Raw genomic sequence first — 23,908 nt, 5'->3', positions numbered from 1 at the left:
TTCAGAAATGTCAACCTTTCTCCCCAGTACAAATACATATGGTGCTAGCAGCTTTCTAGATTTAGACAGAAAGCTAGGCCAGAATTGGATGGGTCCAGATGTCATTTTACTGGTGTCCAGCTGCCATCGAGAAGCACTGTCTGTGGTTGTTAGATACGTTTATTAAGTCATTACTGTGGAATGACTCCCTGCTGAACTGCTTCAAATACAGAAAGAGGGACACTAATTTATCTTCTGCAGATTGTACTTATTTTACTGTTAAACGAAATACGGGAAACATACTTTACTTTGATCATCTATGAAAAATGTTGTGTTTTCTTGTTGCTGAAAGGGTGTTATGTTGAGCCTCTTTTTTAGAGAAAATTGATGTAAAATGTGCACTGCAGACACACAAGGCAAGTTATCGTTACTCTGTTTACAGGAAGTAGAATCTATAACTTTGAAAATCAGTCATTTTTTGTTAATAAATTAACTCCATTAAGCAGGACATTATCACAAATAGGTTTTTACAAGGTTTGTGAACTCTAGCTTTAAGAATGGCATTCAATTATTACCCTTAATTTCTCTAGAAAAAAGTATATTTTATGTTGAATATTATCCGTTATTGTAGGTGATAATAGACGTACTGCTCATGGTGGCTTATGGAAGCTTGTGCCCTCTGTTTGAAACGACATAAATTCCAAATCTAAACTAATCTGACTGCATAGAGACACAGATTACAGCCAAGGGGATTACATGGGCCATTGGGATGCCACTCTACCAATATGTGTGTGTGTGGGTGAGTGTGTGCGTGCCTGCCTGCAGCAGCTATAGCAGGAACAAGACACTCATCTCCAAAGTATAAACGGTCTGGAACATAAAAGTATATAATAGTGAGCTCAGATCAGATTTAATTCCCTGTGTTGTTCAGTCAGTCCAGAAATCTAGATGTTAATATGTTTTTCTAGTACAGTAGAGCCGGCCGAGCAGCATGATTGGCCCATGGGTCTTAAATATGACATCAGAGGTACATCATCATTAAGCACGCATTACCAGTTTAATCTCTGGGATTCATGCGTCATTCATAAAAGATCAAATGTCTATTTTTGCGTTTCTATCGTTCTGATTTGTTTGTTGATGTTTGCATTACTTGATAATAATGTTTGACACAGAATACTGGCAGAAACAATGCGATGCTTGGTGACACCAGGGTTAAACATAAAGGTTTAATGTGTCACTGACGTCATTATGAAGGTCTGACGGAGGATCAGCCAGGTGTTTGAGAAAGATGCTATCTGATGGATGAATGGAAAGGGCATTAATGAAGGATCCTGGGTAAAAGGAGACATGGCTGCAGAGAGACAGGATGTGACCACATGAGAGGTTGTGTACCTGTCAATAGCAACTGACACGGAGGGAAAGCGCTGCATATAAATATTGAATGTTATAAGCTGTGGCGTGATATCTAATGAGCGTTTGAGTGTCCATTACAGGAAAACAGCTTTAAGCATTTACTCTTAATCGACACACTTTTCCTTTTTTCTTCTTCTCCCTGACAGGTCAATGGAACAGAAGCAGACTATGAGTATGAGGAAATCACACTGGAGCGGGTAAAGACTTACATACATCCCACATGCGGGCTTATTTTATACACTGAAATGTCATAATTCACATCAAACCCCCTGTTCAGAAATTAAAATGTATTAGATAGAAATACAACTCAAAAGCAACAAAAGGCTATAAAACATTATTCATAAAACTTTGATGAGCTCTGTCAGCTAGTTTCTCATTTATCTTCCTAGTCCATCACTCCGACCCTGATAACCCTGTTTCCCTCTCCTCTCCGTTCCTCCTCCTTCCTTCCCTTCTTTCTTTTCCTCATCCTCCCTCTCTCATTATATTCTCCTTTCTCTCAACCGGAGGCTCTCTCCCTGCCTCTCTCTCTATTCTCGTGTGACCTGGTTCTGTCTGCCTGACTGGATCTGCTTTAAAGACACTATGGACACACACGCATCACAGCCACAGACATTACACTAGCTCTAAAAATCAGTGACAAAGTACGAGAGACTGAGCGAAACATACTCAGAGAAATGGCTGTGATGAAGTCATGGAGTGATCTATTATGTATTATTTGGTCAAAAAGTGATATGTGGAGAAAGATATGATACATATCATTTGTTCAGGTGATGAATCCGTTTTGTAATAAGTTGAAATTGGGGGGATATTAAATGTAGTTTTGCAATGAATGCCATTTAGATAAGTATAGTATTTAGTAGATGCTTCTTGTTCATTTTGGAAATGGGAATAATAAATCATGTATTATTTATCGTCCTCTTTCCACACTGATTTGTGCCTGACGTTTGCATTTCCAGCTGATACTTAATGTTGTTTGTCTTAGATGACCAACACTTCTAGCATCAACAATTATCTTATAAAAACCAATACTGTACAGGACTGTCTCAGAAAATTAGAATATTGTGATAAAGTTCTTTATTTTCTGTAATGCAATTAAAAAAACAAAAATGTCATACATTCTGGATTCATTACAAATCAACTGAAATATTGCAAGCCTTTTATTATTTTAATATTGCTGATTATGGCATACAGCTTAAGAAAACTCAAAAATCCTATCTCTAAATATTAGAATATCATGAAAAAGTATACTAGTAGGGTGTCCAACGAATCACTTGAATCGTCTAATTAACTCGAAACACCTGCAAGGGTTTCCTGAGCCTTGAAAAACACTCAGCTTGGTTCAGTAAACTAAATCACAAGTATGGGGAAGACTGCTGATCTGACTGCTGTCCAGAGGACCGTCATTGACACCCTCCATCAGGAGGGTAAGACACAAAAAGAAATTTCTCAAAGAGCAAGCTGTTCACAGAGTGCAGTTTCAAAGCACATCCACAAAAAGTCTGTTGGAAGGGGGAAATGTGGCAGGAAACGCTGCACAACCAAGAGAGATGACCGCAGCCTTAACAGCATTGTGAAGAAGAGTCGCTTCCAGAATTTGGGGGAGCTTCAAAGACAGTGGACTGAAGCTGGAGTCCAGGTATCAAAAGTCACTGTTCACAGACGTGTCCGGGAAATGGGCTACAATAGCCGTATTCCCATGGTCAAGCCACTTCTGAACTCAAGACAACGGAAGAGGCGTCTGACTTGGGCTAAGGAAAAGAAGCACTGGACAGTTGCACAGTGGTCCAAAGTCCTCTTTTCAGACGAAAGCAAGTTTTGTATTTCATTTGGAAGTCAAGGCGCCAGAGTCTGGAGAAAGGCTGGAGAGGAGCAAAATCCAAGTTGCTTGAAATCCAGTGTGAAGTTCCCACAGTCAGCGATGGTTTGGGGAGCCATGTCAGCTGCTGGTGTTGGTCCACTGTGTTTCATCAAGCCCAGAGTAAATGCAGCTGTGTACCAAGAGATTTTAGAGCACTACATGCTTCCGTCTGCTGAAAAGCTCTATGGAGATGAGGAATTCATTTTCCAGCATGATCTGGCACCTGCCCACAGTGCCAAAACCACCAGTAACTGGTGTACTGACCATGGCATTACTGTCCTCGATTGGCCTGCAAATTCCCCTGACCTGAACTCCATAGAGAATATGTGGGGTATTGTGAAGAAGAAGCTGAAAGACACCAGACCCAACAATGCTAATGAGCTAAAGGCCGCTATTGAAGCATCCTGGGCATCCATAACACCTCAGCAATGCCACAGGCTGATTGCCTCCATGCCACGCCGCATTGATGCAGTAATCCGTGCAAAAGGATTCCCAACCAAGTACTGAGTGCATTAATGGACATTTTCAAATGTTTGATTGTGTTTTGCTGTTATAAATCTTTTTTTTTTACTTGGTCTGAGGAACTATTCTAATTTTTTGAGATAGGATTTTTGAGTTTTCTTAAGCTGTATGCCATAATCAGCAATATTAAAATAATAAAAGGCTTGCAATATTTCAGTTGATTTGTAATGAATCCAGAATGTATGACATTTTTGTTTTTTTAATTGCATTACAGAAAATAAAGAACTTTATCACAATATTCTAATTTTCTGAGACAGTCCTGTATGTGTGTTTGGAAAGTGTTTTATCTTTAATACACTCTCTGTATCTATGTGTCTGAGCAGGGTAACTCAGGTCTGGGGTTCAGTATCGCAGGAGGGACTGATAACCCTCACATCGGAGAAGACCCCTCTATCTTCATCACCAAGATTATACCTGGAGGGGCCGCTGCCCAAAATGGACGACTCAGGTACACACACACACACACACACACACACACACACACACACACACACACACAGACACACACACACACACACACACACACACACACACACACACACACACACACACACACACAGTATCAGTATTGTTATTTTAAACTAAATCTTAGTCATAACTCTGAAATGAAATGTTAAACTTTTTTAAACAAATCATACTTCTGGACTATAACTTTAATTGTGCAGTTCTTAAAGGTAAAACAATACATATTGTAATTTACTAGTTGATTTATATTTCCTATGAATAATCTGAATCAAGAAAGTAAATAGTTACTATACTTTAGCCTTTCTAGTGACAGGCAGGTTCCCTCCTCCTTGAATCACTTTCTGTTCTAACATTCACTTGTGTCTTCTCTGTTTAACGATGGCTTTCATAATGAAAATCTATGTATTAAACAATTAAAAGACTGTAAATGAATGCAACACGTCCAAGCGTGACTGCATGACAAAAGTATCACGCCGCCTGGTCGTATCACACTGGCCGCTGTTGCTGTCATCGTCATTTGTATCCAAGTGAAGTTTTCATGTGGCAGCAGTGAATGGATAGAGCCTTAAGTGGTGTCAAACAATTCCTTGCTAATTACAGTAGGATAGATGGAGCTGGCGTTATGTTACGTTCAGCCTCATTAGGTACCGGTCATATTAACTGATTGCTCGATGTCAGCAAATCTGCATTGATTATGTCAGCATAGACAGAACATGCTGGAGGAAGAAGCCTGATGGAGAGGGAGGAGGAATACATTTTGTGTGTGTGTGTGTGTGTGTGTGTGTGTGTGTGTGTGTGTGTGTGTGTGTGTGTGTGTGTGTGTGTGTGTGTGTGTGTGTGTGTGTGTGTGTGTGTGTGTGTGTGTGTGTGTGTGTGTGTGTGTGTGTGTGTGTGTGTGTGTGTGTGTGTGTGTGTGTGTGGGGGGGGGAGATAGCCGATATGCGAGCTTCATCCCACACACAGAAGGTGATGCTCCACCTCACACACTCTCGAGCACCACAGATCTAAAGCGCTACTCACTCCTGCGATACAGTGTGTGTGTGTGTGTGTGTGTGTGTGTGTGTGTGTGTGTGTGTGTGTGTGTGTGTGTGTGTGTGTGTGTGTGTGTGTGTGTGTGTGTGTGTGTGTGTGTGTGTGTGTAAATTAGCGTGTATTCTAAGACTTTAAGTTGACACACACACACACACACACACACACACACACACACACACACACACACACACACACACACACACACACACAGTATCAGTATTGTTATTTCAAACTAAATCTTAGTCATAACTCTGAAATGAAATGTTAAACTTTTTTAAACAGATCATACTTCTGGACTATAACTTTAATTTTGCAGTTCTTAAAGGTAAAACAATACATATTGTAATTTACTAGTTGATTTATATTTCCTATGAATAATCTGAATCAAGAAAGTAAATAGTTACTATATTTGTCAAATAAATGAAGTGGGATAAAAAGTACAGTATAATTATCCAAAATATATAAAGTCGAAATGGAAGAATCATGACATTTAAATAATCCAGTAAAGCACCTTCAAATTGTATTTAGCACAATAATTGAGTAAAAGTATTATTTGTTCTTATTTGTATAGCTTACAAGCCACAACAACTACAAGATGTTGACAACAACAGCTTGGTCCAGCTTTCTTTGCTTTCTTTACAAAAGATCATGGTCTCCAAACTAGACCTCTTGTTTCAGAGAGAAGCACTATCATTTGAGCTTAAGACTGTATGTGTGTCATTTATATTCTTCATAAGCTCCTGATGCAAGATGATTATCTTCCTGTGCAGGGTGAACGACTGTATAGTCCGGGTAAATGAGACGGACGTCAGGGACGTGACCCACAGCGGGGCGGTGGAGGCGCTGAAGGACGCAGGAGGTCTGGTCCGACTGTGCATACGGCGCAGGAGGAGCCTCAGCGAGAGGATCCTGGATATCAAGCTGGTCAAAGGGCCCAAAGGTGAGAAAACACTACAGAAGGTAAACAGAACCTACATTCTGCGAGTAGAATATACTTTGTGAAAAAAACGATGATAACCGATGCGACAGTGAGAAAGTATGATGAGGCTTTTCTGAGTCAGCATGTTCCCGCGGTAAATATAGAATAGTCTGATTTGGCAGGTGCTAGAAAAGACTAATAGAGCCAATAAAGCTTTGAAATATGAAATATATGAGATGGTATGGTTTAACTAATTGGATTTCACTTTTTACTATGCAGTAAATTGTATTAAATAAAGAATCTAAATGTCAGAAATGTTCAAAAGGGCCTGAGACTGAGAAATTGCAGCACTGCAGTATATGGAAATATATAGCAGTATGCTTGTCCTCAGGAAACCCAGAAGTTGCATAAAAAAGTATGAACTGTTGATGTTTTCTCTCAGGTTTAGGATTCAGTATAGCAGGCGGAGTCGGAAACCAACATGTCCCGGGGGACAACAGTATCTACGTGACAAAGGTCATCGAAGGAGGGGCTGCACACAAAGACGGACGGCTACAGATAGGGGACAAACTTATGGCTGTAAGGAAACCCCTTTCATTAATCTTAGTCAGCAGATTGTATTCATCTTAAATAAAAAAGCTTTACATTTCACACATCAACACTTGGTACCTTCTAATCCAATAAAACGACTTATTACTCCGTAAGCGGGAATGAAGCTCCAAATTATTCATTCCATTAATTACATTTATTTACGTGTCATACATTTCCCTTACTAATACCAAATATAAAATGAATTGCCTTTAACAAAACCAGAACATATAATTATTTTACAGTAACATTTCAAAATGTAGGTTGACTTCCTTGTTTATCATTTTAATTAAGAATTGAGCAAAAACAGGTTTGTGCTCCATTGCATTGGTTTATTGTATCCTTACAAATGACGTTCTATGTTAATTACCTTAAAGGACTAAATAAGTTGTTATAAAGAAGGATAGTGAACACAAGTAAATTAGATTTGTACTCTTCTGAGCCTGTTAAAGGATATTTTAAACAGTAGCAGTGAAATTGAACATAGAAAAAAAACCTTTATAATAACATTTTCTTCTCTATTAAGTTAATGTCAAGAAATATATTTTAGGATGCATCTGCAGCCACAAAACTGCATGATAGAATCCAAACGTTGTGTCAGTGCTGCAGCCTGTAAAGGACATAATGTTGCCTATGTGTTAAGCATGCCTGGACATGGTAATACGTGTCTCAGGGTGAGCAAGGCAGGTTGGACCCAAGTTCAGCAGGGACAATCGTTTGAACAGAAAATGACCTTTATTCAAGGTTGCTTTAACATACAGCGTACAGACCAGAACTCGCTCCTTATCAAACTCAAACAACCCACAAAATAAACAGAAACAATTTAACTTAAATACATGCAGAACTAACAGAATCAGTCATCAAACAGGAAACACAGAGATAGGAAGCAGACTCAGACATAAGACAGGGGGCGAACACTTTTCAAAATAAAACAGGAAAACAGAGATTTCATGTGTGTCCAGGTGAACGCCTCCTGTTTGGAAGAGGTGACTCATGAGGATGCCGTGGCTGCGCTGAAGTCCACTCCTGACGTGGTTTATCTCCGTGTGGCCAAACACACCTCCCTTTTTATCAATGACAACTTCCCTCCTCCTGACGTCACCAATTGTAAGTACAAACACCTTTCAGTACAAGATTCACCCATCATCTTTTCATCTTACATGAGTTTTTGAAGGATTTGGCATTTTATGGAACTTTATTTACAGCATCAACCAAGAGGCTGAAGCAATTTAGGGCCATAGGGTGCACAGAACAGCGAGGAAGAAGGCTTTTGGGATGTTTGCTTTCGATGGTTTGAAAAAAAGCCTTACGTTTCCAGAACATATCCTCAAATGTCAAGCAATAAGTGACAATTTCCACATCCACGTCTTTTCAAAATAAACTCTTTGTGTGGTTTAGGCAAAGGCTGTGGTTTGGGTTCAAATAACAACAGACTTTACTCTCAGTGGTTAATAGACCTCACCATACATTTTTACTTCAATGCCGTATACCACAGTGGACTGTTCAATGAGTGCTGAACCATAGATATGTATTGCTCAACACACACTAGAAAACACATGTTTCTACTAGTGGTTGACATTGCAAACATGGCAGTCCTGGAGCTACCTGTAAGAGTTTGAATCAAGGATTTTGTTGAAGATATAACTACTTCTTTAACGTCAGAATAAGTAAAGAAAATAGTCCTTATCCTTATCATTAGGTGCTCATACAGTGTCCATATCATTTCAGTATTTTTCATTTCATTGGTTTTTTTCTATGTTGTGGTTTAAAAGACATACTGACATCAACCAGACAGCTTTAAATGTGTTAGATAACAGTCTGAAAATCAGACTGGGTACATTTGGCCTCGTGGATAACAGCCACTTTTCGCCGCTCCAAATTCAGCAAATTATAAAAGAACATGTCTTTTATTACTGCTATAAATCTAACACCTTACCAAACAGCATATATCTCACCACCATCTCTCCACATATCTCCACTATAAATAGTTCATTCACAGTTTGAGTGATTGTCGTAAAATAAGACAGTACGAGCTGCGATTGATTGTCAGAGGAAATGGAAACTGGAAATGCCATATAAGGTCAGATGAGGATGTTTAATTCCATACTAACAATGAACAAAAAAGTGCGGATACAGATAGAAAGATAGTGTATGTATAACTGTATGGTAAAATAAGAACAAAATAATGTGCATGTTTCTTCCTTCAGCGTACTCCCCACATCAAGACAACCATATTAGCCCCTACATGAGCGGCAGCCAGTCTGTAAGCCCCGCCCCGCTGACCACGCCCAGATACTCTCCGTTGCCCAGGGCGATGACCGGAGAAGACGACATCCCGAGGTAAGACCTTACACACACATGTATGGGAGGGAGGAAACAAAATACTGTTTTAATGCAATATCCCATTTTTACTTTAGATAACCCACTGAGAGTACAAATGAACCATACTGCAAAAACAAACATAGTAATGTGTTTACTTTTTAAAACCCTCCCTGGGTTTCCAAAGATGACTAATACAGAACGTTGAACTACAGACCATATATATAGAGGGTTAATGACTATAAAAACCTTTTTTATCTAGATATCTTTAATGACTTACTGTTATATGTTACATTAGATCATGGCTTGGGTTAGATTGTTACACTCAATACAAATTAAATATAATAACTTGTCGCATCTTAGTATGGTTTAATTTATGGCTAACCAATTAATTGTATTGCAATTAGTCCCACATAGGATTATATTATATAACCCAAGGATTAATGCATTTAATTATATTTTAACGTATCAACTACCGCATATCCAAAACTAATGGAGACGAATATAAAACAGACACTATAAGAAACTTTTGAGGCGTATTATTAGATCAGTTAGACATCTGTATTGTCCATCAAAGACATTTCTTATTTCATCAAAGCTTCTTTTTATGTACTTCGTAATTTAAGCTGTTAACAGGAGCTGCTCTTCCTCTTTCTTTCGTTTCTCCTTGCTGTGTGTCTCATGTCCCGCTCTGAGGTCTTAAGTGGCCCTCAATTAGATCCACAACACCAGATTGGGAAACAGAGTCCTTAGAGAGCCCAAAATACACAGTGACTTCTGTCCCTGACGGCCTTCCATGCTGTGTATGTGTGTGTCTTTGAGCGTGCGTGTGTTTGGCAGCAAAGGGCTGATGGCAGTGAGAATTTGGTCTGGCATGTAAACTCAGGTCACATATGTACACGCACACAAACACACACACACACACATTCAGATACTCTTTCTGTGCTGCTCTACTGTTTTTAATCCATTTTAATGGAGGTATTACAGTCTATCACACAACCCTCGTCACACAACTGGCGTCACCGTGGTAACCAGAATACGACTCGTTTTGTCAGAGCCCTCTGAGCCAATCACTGCGCTTTGATTATAATAAATCTGATAAGCCTCAGACCGACTGCAGAATGGTCATTTTGACGTCTGCCCCTCTATTTTGTAGCGCTCTCTCTCATCATTCCTCTTCACTCTCTGATTAGTTTGTCATGCAGAGAGAAGATTATTGGTCTTAATTAGTGACCACCGCTTGTGCTCAATTCAAGGACATCTGCAGTTTCTGTAACCCGGAGACTTCAGGTGCAATGTGGGATTGTTTGTTAATGTGTGCTGAAGAACAAGGGGTGCACAGAAACTCTCTCTCTCATATACTGATGCCAACACCTTAGCTCGGGGGGTCTGTCGGAACAGATTACCAGTGCTATCCTTTTCCCAAATGTAATATCTGTATCCTGCACCACACTGCATGGAACCTATTGAGATATGTAGGACTCATTTTAATGGAAGGTATCATTAGGCCAGAGTTAACTGTTGCATTAAAACTGAGTTGCCCATCATTGACTGTAATTATGACTGTAATTGATGGTTGAAGCCGAGTTTTATGACCATTTCTTTGGCAAGTTTTAAATGTGTTAATGTCCGGTCTAGAGAGGCTAAAGGGGGATCAAACCCAAATTGGGTGCACAGTGTATGGATTAGTTATTAATACCCCGATAACTTGCTAACAAAACACTTTACACTTTTTTGAATAGCTTCTGCATGATGATTGTTTGTGAAAAGTAAGGATGACATGAAATCAAACAATACATAGGCATTATGAAACCAGAAGTGTGGCTGTTTAAGACATGGTTAATATCGTGCTGGTGCAACAAAACAGAGACAGTGCGCTACTGACATCTGCTGGACATATTGGGGAATTATGTCAATTTGAAATGCCCTCTACTTTCACTGAGGTGTACCATGTAGCATTAAACAATGGCTAGTATCCCAGATATTATACATTTAGAAATGATTAGCATACACTAAAGCAACTATGTGTTACAGTTTCAATACGTTTTCCTTTGTAGTTATGTAGTATGCAATATTAGATTTTATTAGATTTATTTCCTAAACATGTCATCATCCACCTCTCCTTTTCACTGGTTCTTAGGATGTTGTCAAACATTTACAACTAAAAGTCAGCTTAGCAGCAAAAGGCAGTAATTGCTTCTTAACCATTAACTGAGGTCTTTATACATTAACATGCTTAAAAAACAGATTATAAAAGTGTACATTTAAACGCATTTGTTCCCACATGTTGGACACCGTCATCTCTTACCCTAACAAAGTGTGTGTCTCTATTTTGTGTTTCTCCCAGGGAACCCAGGCGGGTGGTGCTACAGCGTGGGACCACAGGTCTCGGTTTTAACATTGTTGGAGGGGAGGATGGAGAGGGAATCTTCATCTCCTTCATCCTCGCCGGGGGTCCAGCGGATCTCTGTGGGGAGCTACGAAAGGGAGACCGCATCCTGTCGGTATGTCGGTAACACGTATTACCAACAGTACACACAGATATACAACACAAGCATTGTAACCATTATATATAAATCCAATCCTAGCATTATTACTGTGTAGGTCATAAAGTGTTACCATTGGAGTCATCCTGTGAAGTTATCTTCCTCTGGATCCTCCATTTTCTTTTGTATTAATGTGAAGTCATAACTCAAAGTAACTTTTGCTGAAGCTGAATATTTTGAATTTAATGGCAACTTTGGCACCATTGGTGTATGACTGTGTGTGTTATGGACATCTTTAAGTGCTTGGTCAGGGAGAAAGGCTCTATATAAATGCACTCCTTTTAACATTTAACATTTACCATGCATTCATTGTTTCTTCTATCTAAGGACAATTCCAGCAATATTTAATGTTTTCTACACATTGTGAGTGTCTACTAATGGCTGCTGGGGGATGTGTGTTACCGCTTTTTTGTATTTTTTGTTCCGCTTAAATGAAATACGGCTTTAACTTTCTTTAAATGGGATTTTAACAGGTATCAGTTTTCATATTGTCGAGGCAGTGATAATCCCTGCAGAATGACTTCGTATAATGAAATCATTGACATGGAATGATTAAATGCAATAAACATGTTTTCACAATGTACACACGCATTACACATTCATGTGAGTTATTGATGCATCAAGCTGTACAGTGTTCTTAATGGTGTGCTCTGCTGAGTGTACATGAATTACTATTGATCCAAGGCCCTAATATTGTGTGTGTGTGTGTGTGTGTGTGTGTGTGTGTGTGTGTGTGTGTGTGTGTGTGTGTGTGTGTGTGTGTGTGTGTGTGTGTGTGTGTGTGTGTGTGTGTGTGTGTGTGTGTGTGTGTGTGTGTGTGTGTGTGTGTGTGTGTGTGTGTGTGTGTGTGTGTGTGTGTGTGTGTGTGTGTGTGTGTGTGTGTGTGTGTGTGTGTGTGTAGGTTAATGGTGTGGACCTGTCCAGTGCAACACATGAGCAGGCAGCAGCAGCTCTGAAGAACGCAGGACAGAACGTTACCATAGTAGCGCAGTACAGACCTGAGGGTGAGTACACAAAATACATTGGCTTCAATCACATGTGATCTCTTTCCTGAAGTGATGCACAGTTGTCTGTTCGTGCTGTCCAAACGCTTAAGATAACTCGTAGAAATACACATTTCCTTTGAGTTACTTTAAAATAGTAATCTAATCAAATAGACAGAAGAAAATGATTAGCAAACTTAAATGATCCCGAGGTGTAAATCAAACGGTTGGGAGATGTGTCTCGTCTGGATCTTCAGTTCCAAAACGCTCACTTCTGTCTCTCCTGATGGGCTGAAGCGAAATAGCAATTGCATTCCCATAATTGACTACAGCTTCCAGAGGTCGCCACTAGCTGGCAATACTCTTTTGACTGTTTGCACAAAACAGAAACTGACTCCAACAGGTGTAATCTGGGCGCCTGAAATATCACTGTTAGGTGTGCTTATGCACATTTTGCTTATGGTGAAGATCGAACAACATAGATGCCATTTTAGATTTAAAGTCTGTATACATATCATTAAACAAGGTTGTATGTATTTATTTACTTAATCATATATATAGCTGATGAATAAAAACCAATATAAATGCTTTTTTCCCTACTTTTGTATCCTGAAGTTTAAGAAATTCACCTTTTTGTGCAACATACCCACCAGTCCACACACACACACACACACACACACACACACACACACACACACACACACACACACACACACACACACACACACACACACACACACACACACACACAAACCGAGAGACAGAGTGGGCACTATCCTGGATGTGTGTCTTCTGGGAGTGATTAAGAAGGCCGTAACCTAGGATACCAGGTTATAACTGCCGATCTGCAAATGGGATGCTGTGATAATAACACATAGACAAACGCATACACACACAGATACATGGCACCAGGTCCCCTGGTCCCTTTGTGCCATCAGCCATGTTTCATTGAGTCAGAGGTGTTTCAGGGAGGTGTTGTTATTGGTAAGAGCTGCAGAGTATAAGACACAGGTCCTTTAAAAAGGCTGAGGAAATATCTATTTAACTCATGAAATGAATCTAATGTGAAGTACTTTAATGTGAGATAATGACATGTTCTAAAAACTAGATGTTTGCCACTCAACAAAACAGTTTGGATTCATCTTTTGTATTTTCTTAAAGGTCATTAATTGCAGTATATGAAAAAACAGCTGTCAATATATTATATGTACATTAAGTCACTAGTTTTAAAAATAGAGGAGGCAGCAAAATGTACCTTGATGAAAGCATCACCAGGAAAAACGTTGTATTTAGTGCAAGTAGGTAGAGCTAGAACATTTGTAGTGAAAACATGCGAGGAGGAGTTTAGGCCAGAATATCACACAGGGAGGATGCAGACCAACTTGGGTCAACATTAATGTATAGTAAGGAAAATCTCCCCAGTCCAAATGTGGATGCAGGTTGTTTAACTTATGAAGGTGGGGGGCAAAATTCATTAGGATGTGGAAGGCCCTGTCAGAATATAATTAAGCTCCCACCAGCTACTGTATGCACATGTGATGGAATCTGCATACAGTAGCATACAGAAGTGATCCATATATCCTGCTGAAAAAGCAATGTATGCTCAACAAAATCCAAAAGGTCATACAAGCATCATGTGTGAATCTAATTATTTTAATAGAGAAAGAAAAAAAGATCCTCAATGCAGTTTATGTTCTGTATTTAATTAATCATACTGCTTTAAACTAGATAAAACTATCGATCATTAAAATACTATAAAATGCTCCATTAAATAGTTAGAACCTGTTCAAGAAATCTATTTGCTAATCTGAATAGATATATCAACGATTTGCACTTTATTTTATTTATATCATAATATCTATAGTAAGAAAACTGCATTACGTTCATTTCACATTCATTGTGACTTCGGTGCTTTGCCCTATGAATCTGTACCTTTGTCACTCGTGACTACGAAAAGGTTAAACCCTTAAAAGTTGCAATTTAATTTAGTACGAGGAGGACAACATGGATACACATCTGTAAACTGACTTGGACACTCTCTGTAATGATATTTTAAAGACAGAGGAAGAACATCAGTGTATTTCCTTTGAGTTAGTGTTGGTGTCTGCTCTAGAGTTAACTCGGATCAGCACCATGGGCAGTGCCCTTGGATCTTAAAATGTCCTAAAGACCAGAACCCTTTAAAGGTTCACGTGCAACTTAAGTCACATCAGGCATACATGTTCCCACTCAACACGTTCAATAAATATGTTGTTGATTTTGAAATAGGAAATATTACTTTGGGGAAATATCAGATGTATTTGTTCAGCTGTCTCAGCTGGCTGACAGGGACATCTGTGTTTGATTGATGACAGCTATAGCTCTAAATCGGAATATATATAAATTCCTTGCTTTTGCTTTCCTATTTTTCTCATAAGAAAGCACAGGACATTTTTATTTTACAGAGCAGATAAACAGTTTATGAAAAAAGGGAAATGATATTGAATTTCCGTTAGAAAAGTGTTTAGATTTCTCTAAGGTCGGCCGCTAGTTAGCTTTGATTGACAGCAGGAACAAGTGATTCTGACTCTGATGCAAAGACACAGCCAAGAATATTTAAAAACAAAAATGGTTTCAAAGATTAATAGTGGTCGGATGGTCTGTTGATATGGCTTGGTCCAGCTCTGTCTTTCTGGCATAGCTTGGTGTTATATTGGGAATCTTACAGTAACAACACACAGTGGGCATCAGAGGTGGTCCAGCTGGTGTCTTTGCTGTTAGCCCGGCTTTAAGGAAGAAGGTTTTTGGCTTACCTTTCAAGAAATTAGGTAATTTTAGGATTTCGATTGAATGCTGGCCTTTAAAAAAGGTAATCCTAAGAGTATGCAAGAGTATGTGTGTGTGTGTGTGTGTGTGTGTGTGTGTGTGTGTGTGTGTGTGTGTGTGTGTGTGTGTGTGTGTGTGTGTGTGTATGTGTGTGTGTGTGTGTGTGTGTGTGTGTGTGTGTGTGTGTGTGTGTGTGTGTGTGTGTGTGTGTGTGTGTGTGTGTGTGTGTGTGTGTGTGTGTGTGTGTGTGTGTGTGTGTGTGTGTGTGTGTGTGTGTGTGTGTGTGTGTGTGTGTGTGTGTGTGTGTGTGTGTCGTGACTCTCGTAAATGACTTTTGAATTACTCTCCATCAAACCTGCTGCCCATGCTGGGCTTTAGTCAGCACTATGGGTGTGTGTGTGTGGGGGTGTGTTTATGTGTGTCCATCTGAGGTCCATGTTTGTCCCGTCCCCGCGGCGATATCGTGCGGTTACCAGCAGTGCTCCCTCTGTTTCTCACAGACACTTCCTGCCAAAGAGAGAGGAACTCATAATGACCTCCACCAGGAGAGGAACAGTGTCTCTCTCGGCGTGTGTGTGCTGGTCTCCTCCTGTTATCTATATTAAATATGGTGCCCGGTGTACCCAAACACCTCACAGCTCTGTGTGTGTGTGTGTGTGTGTGTGTGTGTGTGTGTGTGTGTGTGTGTGTGTGTGTGTGTGTGTGTGTGTGTGTGTGTGTGTGTGTGTGTGTGTGTGTGTGTGTGTGTGTGTGTGTGTGTGTGTGTGTGTGTGTGTGTGTGTGTGTGTGTGTGTGTGTGTGTGCGCGCGTGTGCGTGTGTGCGCGCGAACTTGGGCAAAGATACGATTGATTTAAGCTGAGGCAGCGTATATAGATCTGTGTTTATTTGAGCTACAGCAGATGGAGAGTGTTGGTCTGTGAGAAGTCTTCATGCTGCATTAGCATCGCTTACTTCCAATGTTGTATGCCAGACCTGTGGCTTCTAAATGTGTTTCTCCAAAAAATCCCATGCACCCTCGCTGCTTCACTGATTCTCTCCCAAAATCTCCATCTGTAGGGACAGAATAAACGTTGCATTGTGGGGGAATTAGTAACAATATATGAGCACACAGATTGAATGTTCTAGCTAATTAATCATCAGGCATTTGTGAAGAATATACTTTTTTTTCTGAGATATCTCCGTTACTTAATAGTTGACCCCTATCACTATTAAGAGCAACACATTTAACACATCTTGCTCTTCTCAGTACTGTGCACTCGGCGAATGAATGAAGATGATGATGTGAGCAGTATTTAGGGGGTGAGCGTGGAGAAAATCATTGTCACTGTCAGTGTCACCCTGTTTATGAAAAGCTTTCCTAACATTAAAGCCACCTCATTGAAAAGTATTCAAGAAAAATGACGACATAAAATATTATGCTTCACACACTCTAAACCTGTAATGTGGAGAACAAGGTGTTAGTAACTTTACCCTCAAATTAAAATAACATACATTTAATGTATATCATCAATTATTCAAACCACATGTTCAAACATGGTTCATGAAGTTATTTAGAGAGGAAGACAATAAAGAACATTTATAATTATTCCAACAGCAAAAACAACACACTTATATCTATCCACTTTCACCAGATGTATTCCATTTGTTGTCTTCAGCCCCAATAAGATAATGAAATGTTAGTTAAACAGCAATATCTGTGTAAAGATTGCTAACTAAGCCACCATAAGCCCCTAGTTATATCAGAGCTAGAGAAGCTGCAACATACTTGTGTTCGATAGCATACAGCCAGAGAGAGAGTTCTGTAACAAAATGACGTGTTAAATATAAGTTATTATTATATAATTTCTTCCCAAAAAGTCCTAAATGAATCCCTCTCAGTTTCCCTTGTATCTCAAGTGCACCACTTCAATTCCCTTTTCAGGTATCCACTGCAGCTGATCAGAAACATCTCTGGGTGTGTCTTTAAAAAGTCCCAAATGTCTCAGAATTTACCTTTTAAACAGGATCTCCTTATGAGCTTACGTTTCCTGAAGTGGGACTAGTGAGGCCTGGAGGTTGACAGCAGTATTAGTCACCAGGATTACACACCACAACCATCACACACACTGTCACACAGATACCGTACACACACACACACACACACACACACACACACACACACACATACACGCACACACACACACACACACACACACACACACACACACACACACACACACACACACACACACACAGAGGCGGTGTCTGTCAGCAGTAATACTGAGGTGATGCAGAGAGGATTATTTTCACTTCTGTTAGCCTGCTTATTACACTGTGTGTGTGTGTGTGTGTGTGTGTGTGTGTGTGTGTGTGTGTGTGTGTGTGTGTGTGTGTGTGTGTGTGTGTGTGTGTGTGTGTGTGTGTGTGTGTGTGTGTGTGTGTGTGTGTGTGTGTGTGTGTGTGTGTGTGTGTGTGTGTGTGTGTGTGTGGTGCACCAGTTGTTAAGTAGAAGATTAACAGCAGCTTTCTCTGAGGTTTTAGACCCAATGTTGTGGGAATGTGATCGGCTGAATTCATACCGTTCTCTGCTCTCCTTTCTTTCCCTGCTTCCTCTGTTCTCTCTCTTTTGCGCAGTTTCCTTCCTCCCTTCTTTTCTCCCTTCTCCTCTCTCCCACCTGTCCGCGCCTCCTCTCCTCCCCAGTGTTACTGGTGTCGGTGTTAATGGTCTGACTCACCGCTCACACAGTGGGATTTTGGGGTCTGAAGGCGTCACTGTTAACGCATAGGTGACTGATATGAGATGTGCAGTGTGGCACCGCGTCACTGTCATGCCGAGGCTTGTATGAGCTGCTCAGACGATACACATCCCTCAGTTTTGACATTTAAACTTCAGTGCAGTAATATAAGACAGTTCTTGTTTTTTTATATAAATGTTCCTTCTTTTTTTTCTCCTCCGAAATCTAACCCTGTAATCAATACCAGTATAGATTACTGCACAGTATTGTATCAATTACAGATGCGCCTCCTCCAGCAGCTATTCTTAGATCAATCTATTCGGCCACACTTTAACAACGAACTGCCATGGGGAAGACTTTCATTAATTCAACTGCACAAATGCTAGAAGGTTGTTTCTCAAGAGGATCCTGATGACTTGCATCATTAATATTTATATCCAAATGATTACAATCTAAGCATAGCCCACATTATGTCTTAGAGGTGGAGATAATGATACTTAAGTTATGCCTTTAGAGGAATTAGATTGTTGCAGCAGCAACATTAAAATGATTCACACAGGAAACATAACACAAATAATACAAATGTAAAGATGCCCTATGGAGTTTTAGTTTGTTATCCTAAAGCATTGTTTACATCCGTAACGCACTGAAACGGTTTCCCTGCTCATTAAACATCTGAAAACTAATGCTTTGAATATATTAAAGTGTTTGCAACCATGGATAGATACATACATACATTCTTCTTCTTCCCAACCTTTCTCGCCAAATTACAACGATTCTCCGTATGTCACCGCCATCAGTTGTCCGTCTGTGGTATAGCGTGAAATCAGCGGCAGGTGTCATACGCACGGTTCTAACGAAACAAGGGCCCACTCATTACATCGTTGCTCCAAAGAGCTACCAATAATCAACAACTCCACAGGGTGCATCCATATAACATAAGAAGTGAAAGGTTCAAATGTTAAAGTTATACTGAAATCAACAAAAAGGCCATGCTCTTTCCTGTATGCAAAAAGAGTTGATGTTTTTACATATAAGGCTCTGATTCAATACTAAAAAGGGTGAGCTGGGAAATAGTGCTGCAATGCACACGACCCTAAAGAGGAGAGCTACCAGTCTCCAGTGGATTCCTGTTGGATAGCAACGAAGCTGCAACATGCAGACAAGGTCTCGGCCAGCTGCTGCATGGAGGAACAATGCTCCTCTAGGGAGAGGAGAGGAGAGGAGAGGAGAGGAGAGGAGAGGAGAGGAGAGGAGAGGAGATGAGATGAGAAAGAGGAGAGTAGAGGAGAGGAAAAAGAGGAGAGGAGATGAGAAAGAGGACAGGAGAGGAGATGAGAAAGAGGAGAGGAGATGAGAAAGAGGAGAAAGAGGAGAGGAGATGAGAAAGAAGAGAGGAGATGAGAAAGAGGAGAGGAGATGAGAAAGAGAAGAAGAGAGGAGAGGAGATGAGAAAGAGGACCGGAGAGGTGGGAGAGGAGAGGAAAAAGAGGAGAGGAGAGGTGAAAGAGGAGAGGAGATGAGAAAGAGGAGAGGAGATGAGAGGTGAAAGATGAGAGGTGAAAGTGGAGACGAGAGGAGAGGAAAGGAGAAAGAGGAGGGGAGATGAGAGAGGAGATGAGAGGAGAGGAGATGAGAAAGAGGAGAAGAGAGGAGATGAGAAAGAGGAGAAGAGAGGAGATGAGAAAGAGGAGAGGAGATGAGAAAGAGGGGAGGAGAGGTGAAAGGGGAGATGAGAAAGATGAGAAGAGATGAGATGAGAAAGAGGAGAAGAGAGGAGAGGATAGTATAGGAGAGGAGAGGAGAAAGAGGAGATGAGAAAGAGGAGAGGTGAAAGTGGAGAGCAGATGGGGAAAAAGAGAAGCTAGGAGAGAGGGAGATAGAGGGTAGGATAAAGGAGAGATAAATGAAGGAAAGAGGGAACATGATCCCCAGTGTCATTAGTCTCTGTCATCACCCCTCCTCCTCCTCTCTCCTCCCTTATCTGTCTCCCTCTCCATTATGTCTTGTTTTCTCCCACTCTCTCCCTGTCTCTGTGTCTCCCTCTAGCTCCTTAATCTGATAACCCTGCGTTGAGGTGTTGCCAGAGACGGTTAGATGCTGATCACGTGAAACTTGATGTGTAGTGAGTTCGCTGTGTATCCCTCTTCGGGAGTTTCATGTCATGAAGAATTGTCAGAGATATAAGTGTGTGATTGTGTGATGAACTACCTATAGCATACCCCCACTGACCTTGGCTTGATAAAGTGTTGTTGTGTTTCTATGAAGTGAATATCTTGAAGGGAAAGCCAGATATCAGACAGAGGAAAAGAAGAGACAGTGCAGAGATGAAGAGAGGATGAAACAGATGGAGACAGACAGACATAAATCATGCAGAGCATAAAGACTTTTTGGCTGTTTAAATATAGAATGGAAATCCTTTTAGGGAATATGAGTTGGGCTTTCAAATTAGGATCCTAAAAATCAATGTTTCAAAATGCTTGGTCAAGCTTAATCTTGTGTGTGTGTGTGTGTGTGTGTGTGTGTGTGTGTGTGTGTGTGTGTGTGTGTGTGTGTGTGTGTGTGTGTGTGTGTGTGTGTGTGTGTGTGTGTGTGTGTGTGTGTGTGTGTGTGTGTGTGTGTGTGTGTGTGTGTGTGTGTGTGTGTGTGTGTGTGGCATGCAGACCAATTGCCTGGGCCAAAGTAGGGCAGGAGAGCCTGGCATCGACTCAGCTTCCTGCATGAGTGACCTGAGGAAACAGTGTGTGTGTCTGTGGGTGAGTGTGTGGGTGGGTGTGTGTGTGTGTGTGTGTGTGTCTCCGCCCTACAGCAAGCTGCTGTCAAAGAGGGGGAGGAGCCAGCAAATGCACCGACGAACGAGAGATGGAGAAAGAGAGGAGCGTGGCAGAGAGAGAGAGAGAGAGAGAGAGAGAGAGAGAGATTTAGCATCTGTTGTCTCTGTGGTAGCTGAGCAACACTGGACTGATTTCACACACACACTCTACTGTATGCCTACACACACTTCTTTTCACACACATCTTTTTTCTTTCTACCACATGCTTGATCTAATGTGGAGCAGACGTTAGATCTTTCTCATCATCTCTCTTTCAAACACACACTCACACATCTGCTCTCTCTCTCTCTGGGTTTTTTCTTTTTTTAAATTCCTTCTCATTCACATCCCAGGACTCTTAGCAGCAAAACCTGACTCTCTTCCGCAAAGACACTTTTCCCGAAAGCCACTGTAGCGGCATCAGACGCTGTAGAGACTGTCTGCCAGCAGCATGTGAGTACAGCTGAGCGAGAGTTGGGAGAGACAGACCTGAAGTTGTTTTCTAGCAAACAACCTTATTGACAACATTTTAGTGTAGGGAGAGTTTTGTTCAATCTTACTTTAATATAGGACTGAAAAAGAGGATGTGATAGCAAGCTATGCTGGATTAACACGTTGCCTTTGGTTGAATGACTAATAGTGTGAGAAAGGATCAGTGATGTGGAAACATTGGAGTATCAACAGTTTCTGGATTTGGTTTTAAAGACTAAAAAGGAGGATCAAAGCTGCTGTGACTTCTCATCCCTCGCACACTTTGCTTTGCTCTTAAGAGGATCCTAGCTGCAGCACCGGCTTTGTCCTTTTTATGAGGACTCAGTGAAATCTTAGACTATAATATGGTCTTTGTTCTATGGATCAGACAGAGGAGCAACTAATCTCCGTAGCTGTGTTGCTGCCTCTCATTGATGAACTTTTGCTTTATTCTTTGTTCCACTATCACATGTGATTTTGCTGCAATACACCTAAACTCAGTCACAGTCTTAATCTGTTTCCTCTCTTTCTCTTCCTTCGGTCCCGTGTCTCCCTCCCTCCCTTCCTCTCTCTCTCTCTCTCTCCCTTCCTCTTAATCCCATAATGCTGCATTGAGGCGATGTGTGTTGACAGAGACACTTAGATGCCGATGAGGTTGAAAATGCATCTTGTGTGATGTGTTAGATCACTGTGTGGTATGTCCACAGAGAGACAAACAGAAGTGTCAATCCACCCATTTGTAATGGATTAGAGCTGAAATTGAAAATGCCAGACTGAGATCAGCAATTGGATATATTTACAGATAAAGTAATACATGAAATGCTTAGTAAAAGAGAAATATTAAAGGGTGCATTCTAGTTATGTTCAGGCTTACTGCATATAACCGTGAGTAAGTTAAAAATGGAACACATACATGTGAATCTCTTGTTTTTCCAGAACATCCATGGATTGAAGAAAGCATAACAATGAGTGTTTCTGTGGTTTTAGATGTGTGTAGCTTGGAGCCGTTTTAGTACAGTTTAGCTGTTTGGGTCTTTGAGCATCAATGTGTCAGATTAATGAGCGCTTTGGGGGAAATCAGAGCTGAGATCTGGATGTTGTAGGCAGCTTTTTGACAGTGTTGACAAGATGAGCTTATAACCAAAGAGGTAAACAGGGAAATTAGAACAGAAATCGGAAAGAAAAGACAGGAGATACTGCAGGTTCAAGATGTGTGTGCGTGTGCGTGTGGGTGTGTCAGTGCATGACCGTGTGTACCTCGAGTATGATTGAATTACTCAGGGTTAATTAGATTCTGTAGTCCACAGTAATGGCACACACACACACACACACACACACACACACACACACACACACACACACACACACACACACACAGAGACACACAGAGACCTCCTTCAGAAGGGCTTTTGCAGGCTTTTTGCCAGTGGCGATGTGATCTGTGTGATAGTTCAGTGTTTTTCCTGGGAAGCTGTGTGGTGTTAAGGAAACTAGAGGACAGTCAGTAACAATTTATTACACACTTATCTGCTGTTTTTTCAACCACTCTGATTTACTTCCTGGTTAGAACTATATCTTTTTTGTATGAAAATAAACCTCCTAAAAATCCACTGTGCACATTAAAGAACACGTGATTACCTTTTTGTTTTCTCACTTTGTGCATTTCCATAAATAATGTACATTTATAATTAAAGAGGCCCTGGGAAATTTTTATTACCACTAGAAACTAAATGGGTCAGAAACTAAAGGGTTTTTGCAACATGTAGCAGTTGAATACTAAAGCTCATGGCTGCTTTGCTGAGTGTGTTTGCAAATCATTGCACTTTGCATTGATTGACCAACTGGTTGCTCTCACAATTTACTACTTGTCATTCATGTGAGATGGAAATACAGTTCTTAATCGCAATCAAAACTGAAAGGGTTGTTTGGAGATTTATTGTGGTATTTGTATAAAACGTCAATTTGAGTTTGCAATGGTTTGAAAAAAAAACATGTTGAGGTTGAAGTGTTACAGTTTGTTTAGATTTCAGCTTTGTGGGTTTCTACTAGGTTATTTACCTCAGCAAATGAGCGAATATTAGCTTACTAACCAGAACTCCTCCACCCAGTTTGTAGTCTAGTACAGTCTGTTTATCCCAACAGAATGCAAGATGACTTTAGTTTAGTTTTCCCCACAAATAAACTCACTTTTAATAAACACTTTGTCAATGTTAAACAATGTTTATTTTTTACACGTATGTTACTCTTATGAAACGAAACATTTGACCAGTTGAGGAAACAACGTAAGGAAGGAGGGAATGGTTTAGACTAAAATCTGTTTTTGTCTCTGCCAATGTCTGGTGTTGACTGCTGTTTCTGCATGTCATGACCTAAGTGTTACATGCACCTGGCTTTTGTTCTTTGGGTGCTTTTCATTATGTTAACGTTGTCACATCCTTTATTTGTGTTTTAGACAAGTCCACTGAAGTACTCTTACAA

The 23,908-nt window shown here is 40.5% G+C and overlaps 1 protein-coding gene across 6 annotated transcripts in view; it reads left to right on the top strand.

Moving 5' to 3' along the window:
* Positions 1–23,908, top strand: part of LOC307028747 (discs large homolog 1-like protein) — a gene marked incomplete at its 5' end in the record, with an annotated part of 107,494 nt that overhangs the window by 61,491 nt on the left and 22,095 nt on the right. For all 6 annotated transcript variants that reach the window (XM_079664018.1, XM_079664016.1, XM_079664017.1 and 3 more), the window contains 8 exons: positions 1,539–1,589; positions 4,099–4,223; positions 6,043–6,212; positions 6,634–6,770; positions 7,742–7,886; positions 8,987–9,119; positions 11,446–11,602; positions 12,546–12,648. In XM_079664018.1, coding sequence (XP_079520144.1) covers positions 1,539–1,589; positions 4,099–4,223; positions 6,043–6,212; positions 6,634–6,770; positions 7,742–7,886; positions 8,987–9,119; positions 11,446–11,602; positions 12,546–12,648 — 1,021 coding nt within the window. The remainder of the gene's footprint in view (positions 1–1,538; positions 1,590–4,098; positions 4,224–6,042; positions 6,213–6,633; positions 6,771–7,741; positions 7,887–8,986; positions 9,120–11,445; positions 11,603–12,545; positions 12,649–23,908) is intronic.

Source organism: Notothenia rossii, assembly GCF_949606895.1.
Source record: "Notothenia rossii genome assembly, chromosome: 1".
In the NCBI taxonomy this organism is placed as follows: domain Eukaryota; kingdom Metazoa; phylum Chordata; class Actinopteri; order Perciformes; family Nototheniidae; genus Notothenia; species Notothenia rossii.
The sequence above is the reverse complement of the archived record's forward strand: the minus strand, read 5'-3'. Positions and strand labels throughout refer to the sequence as shown.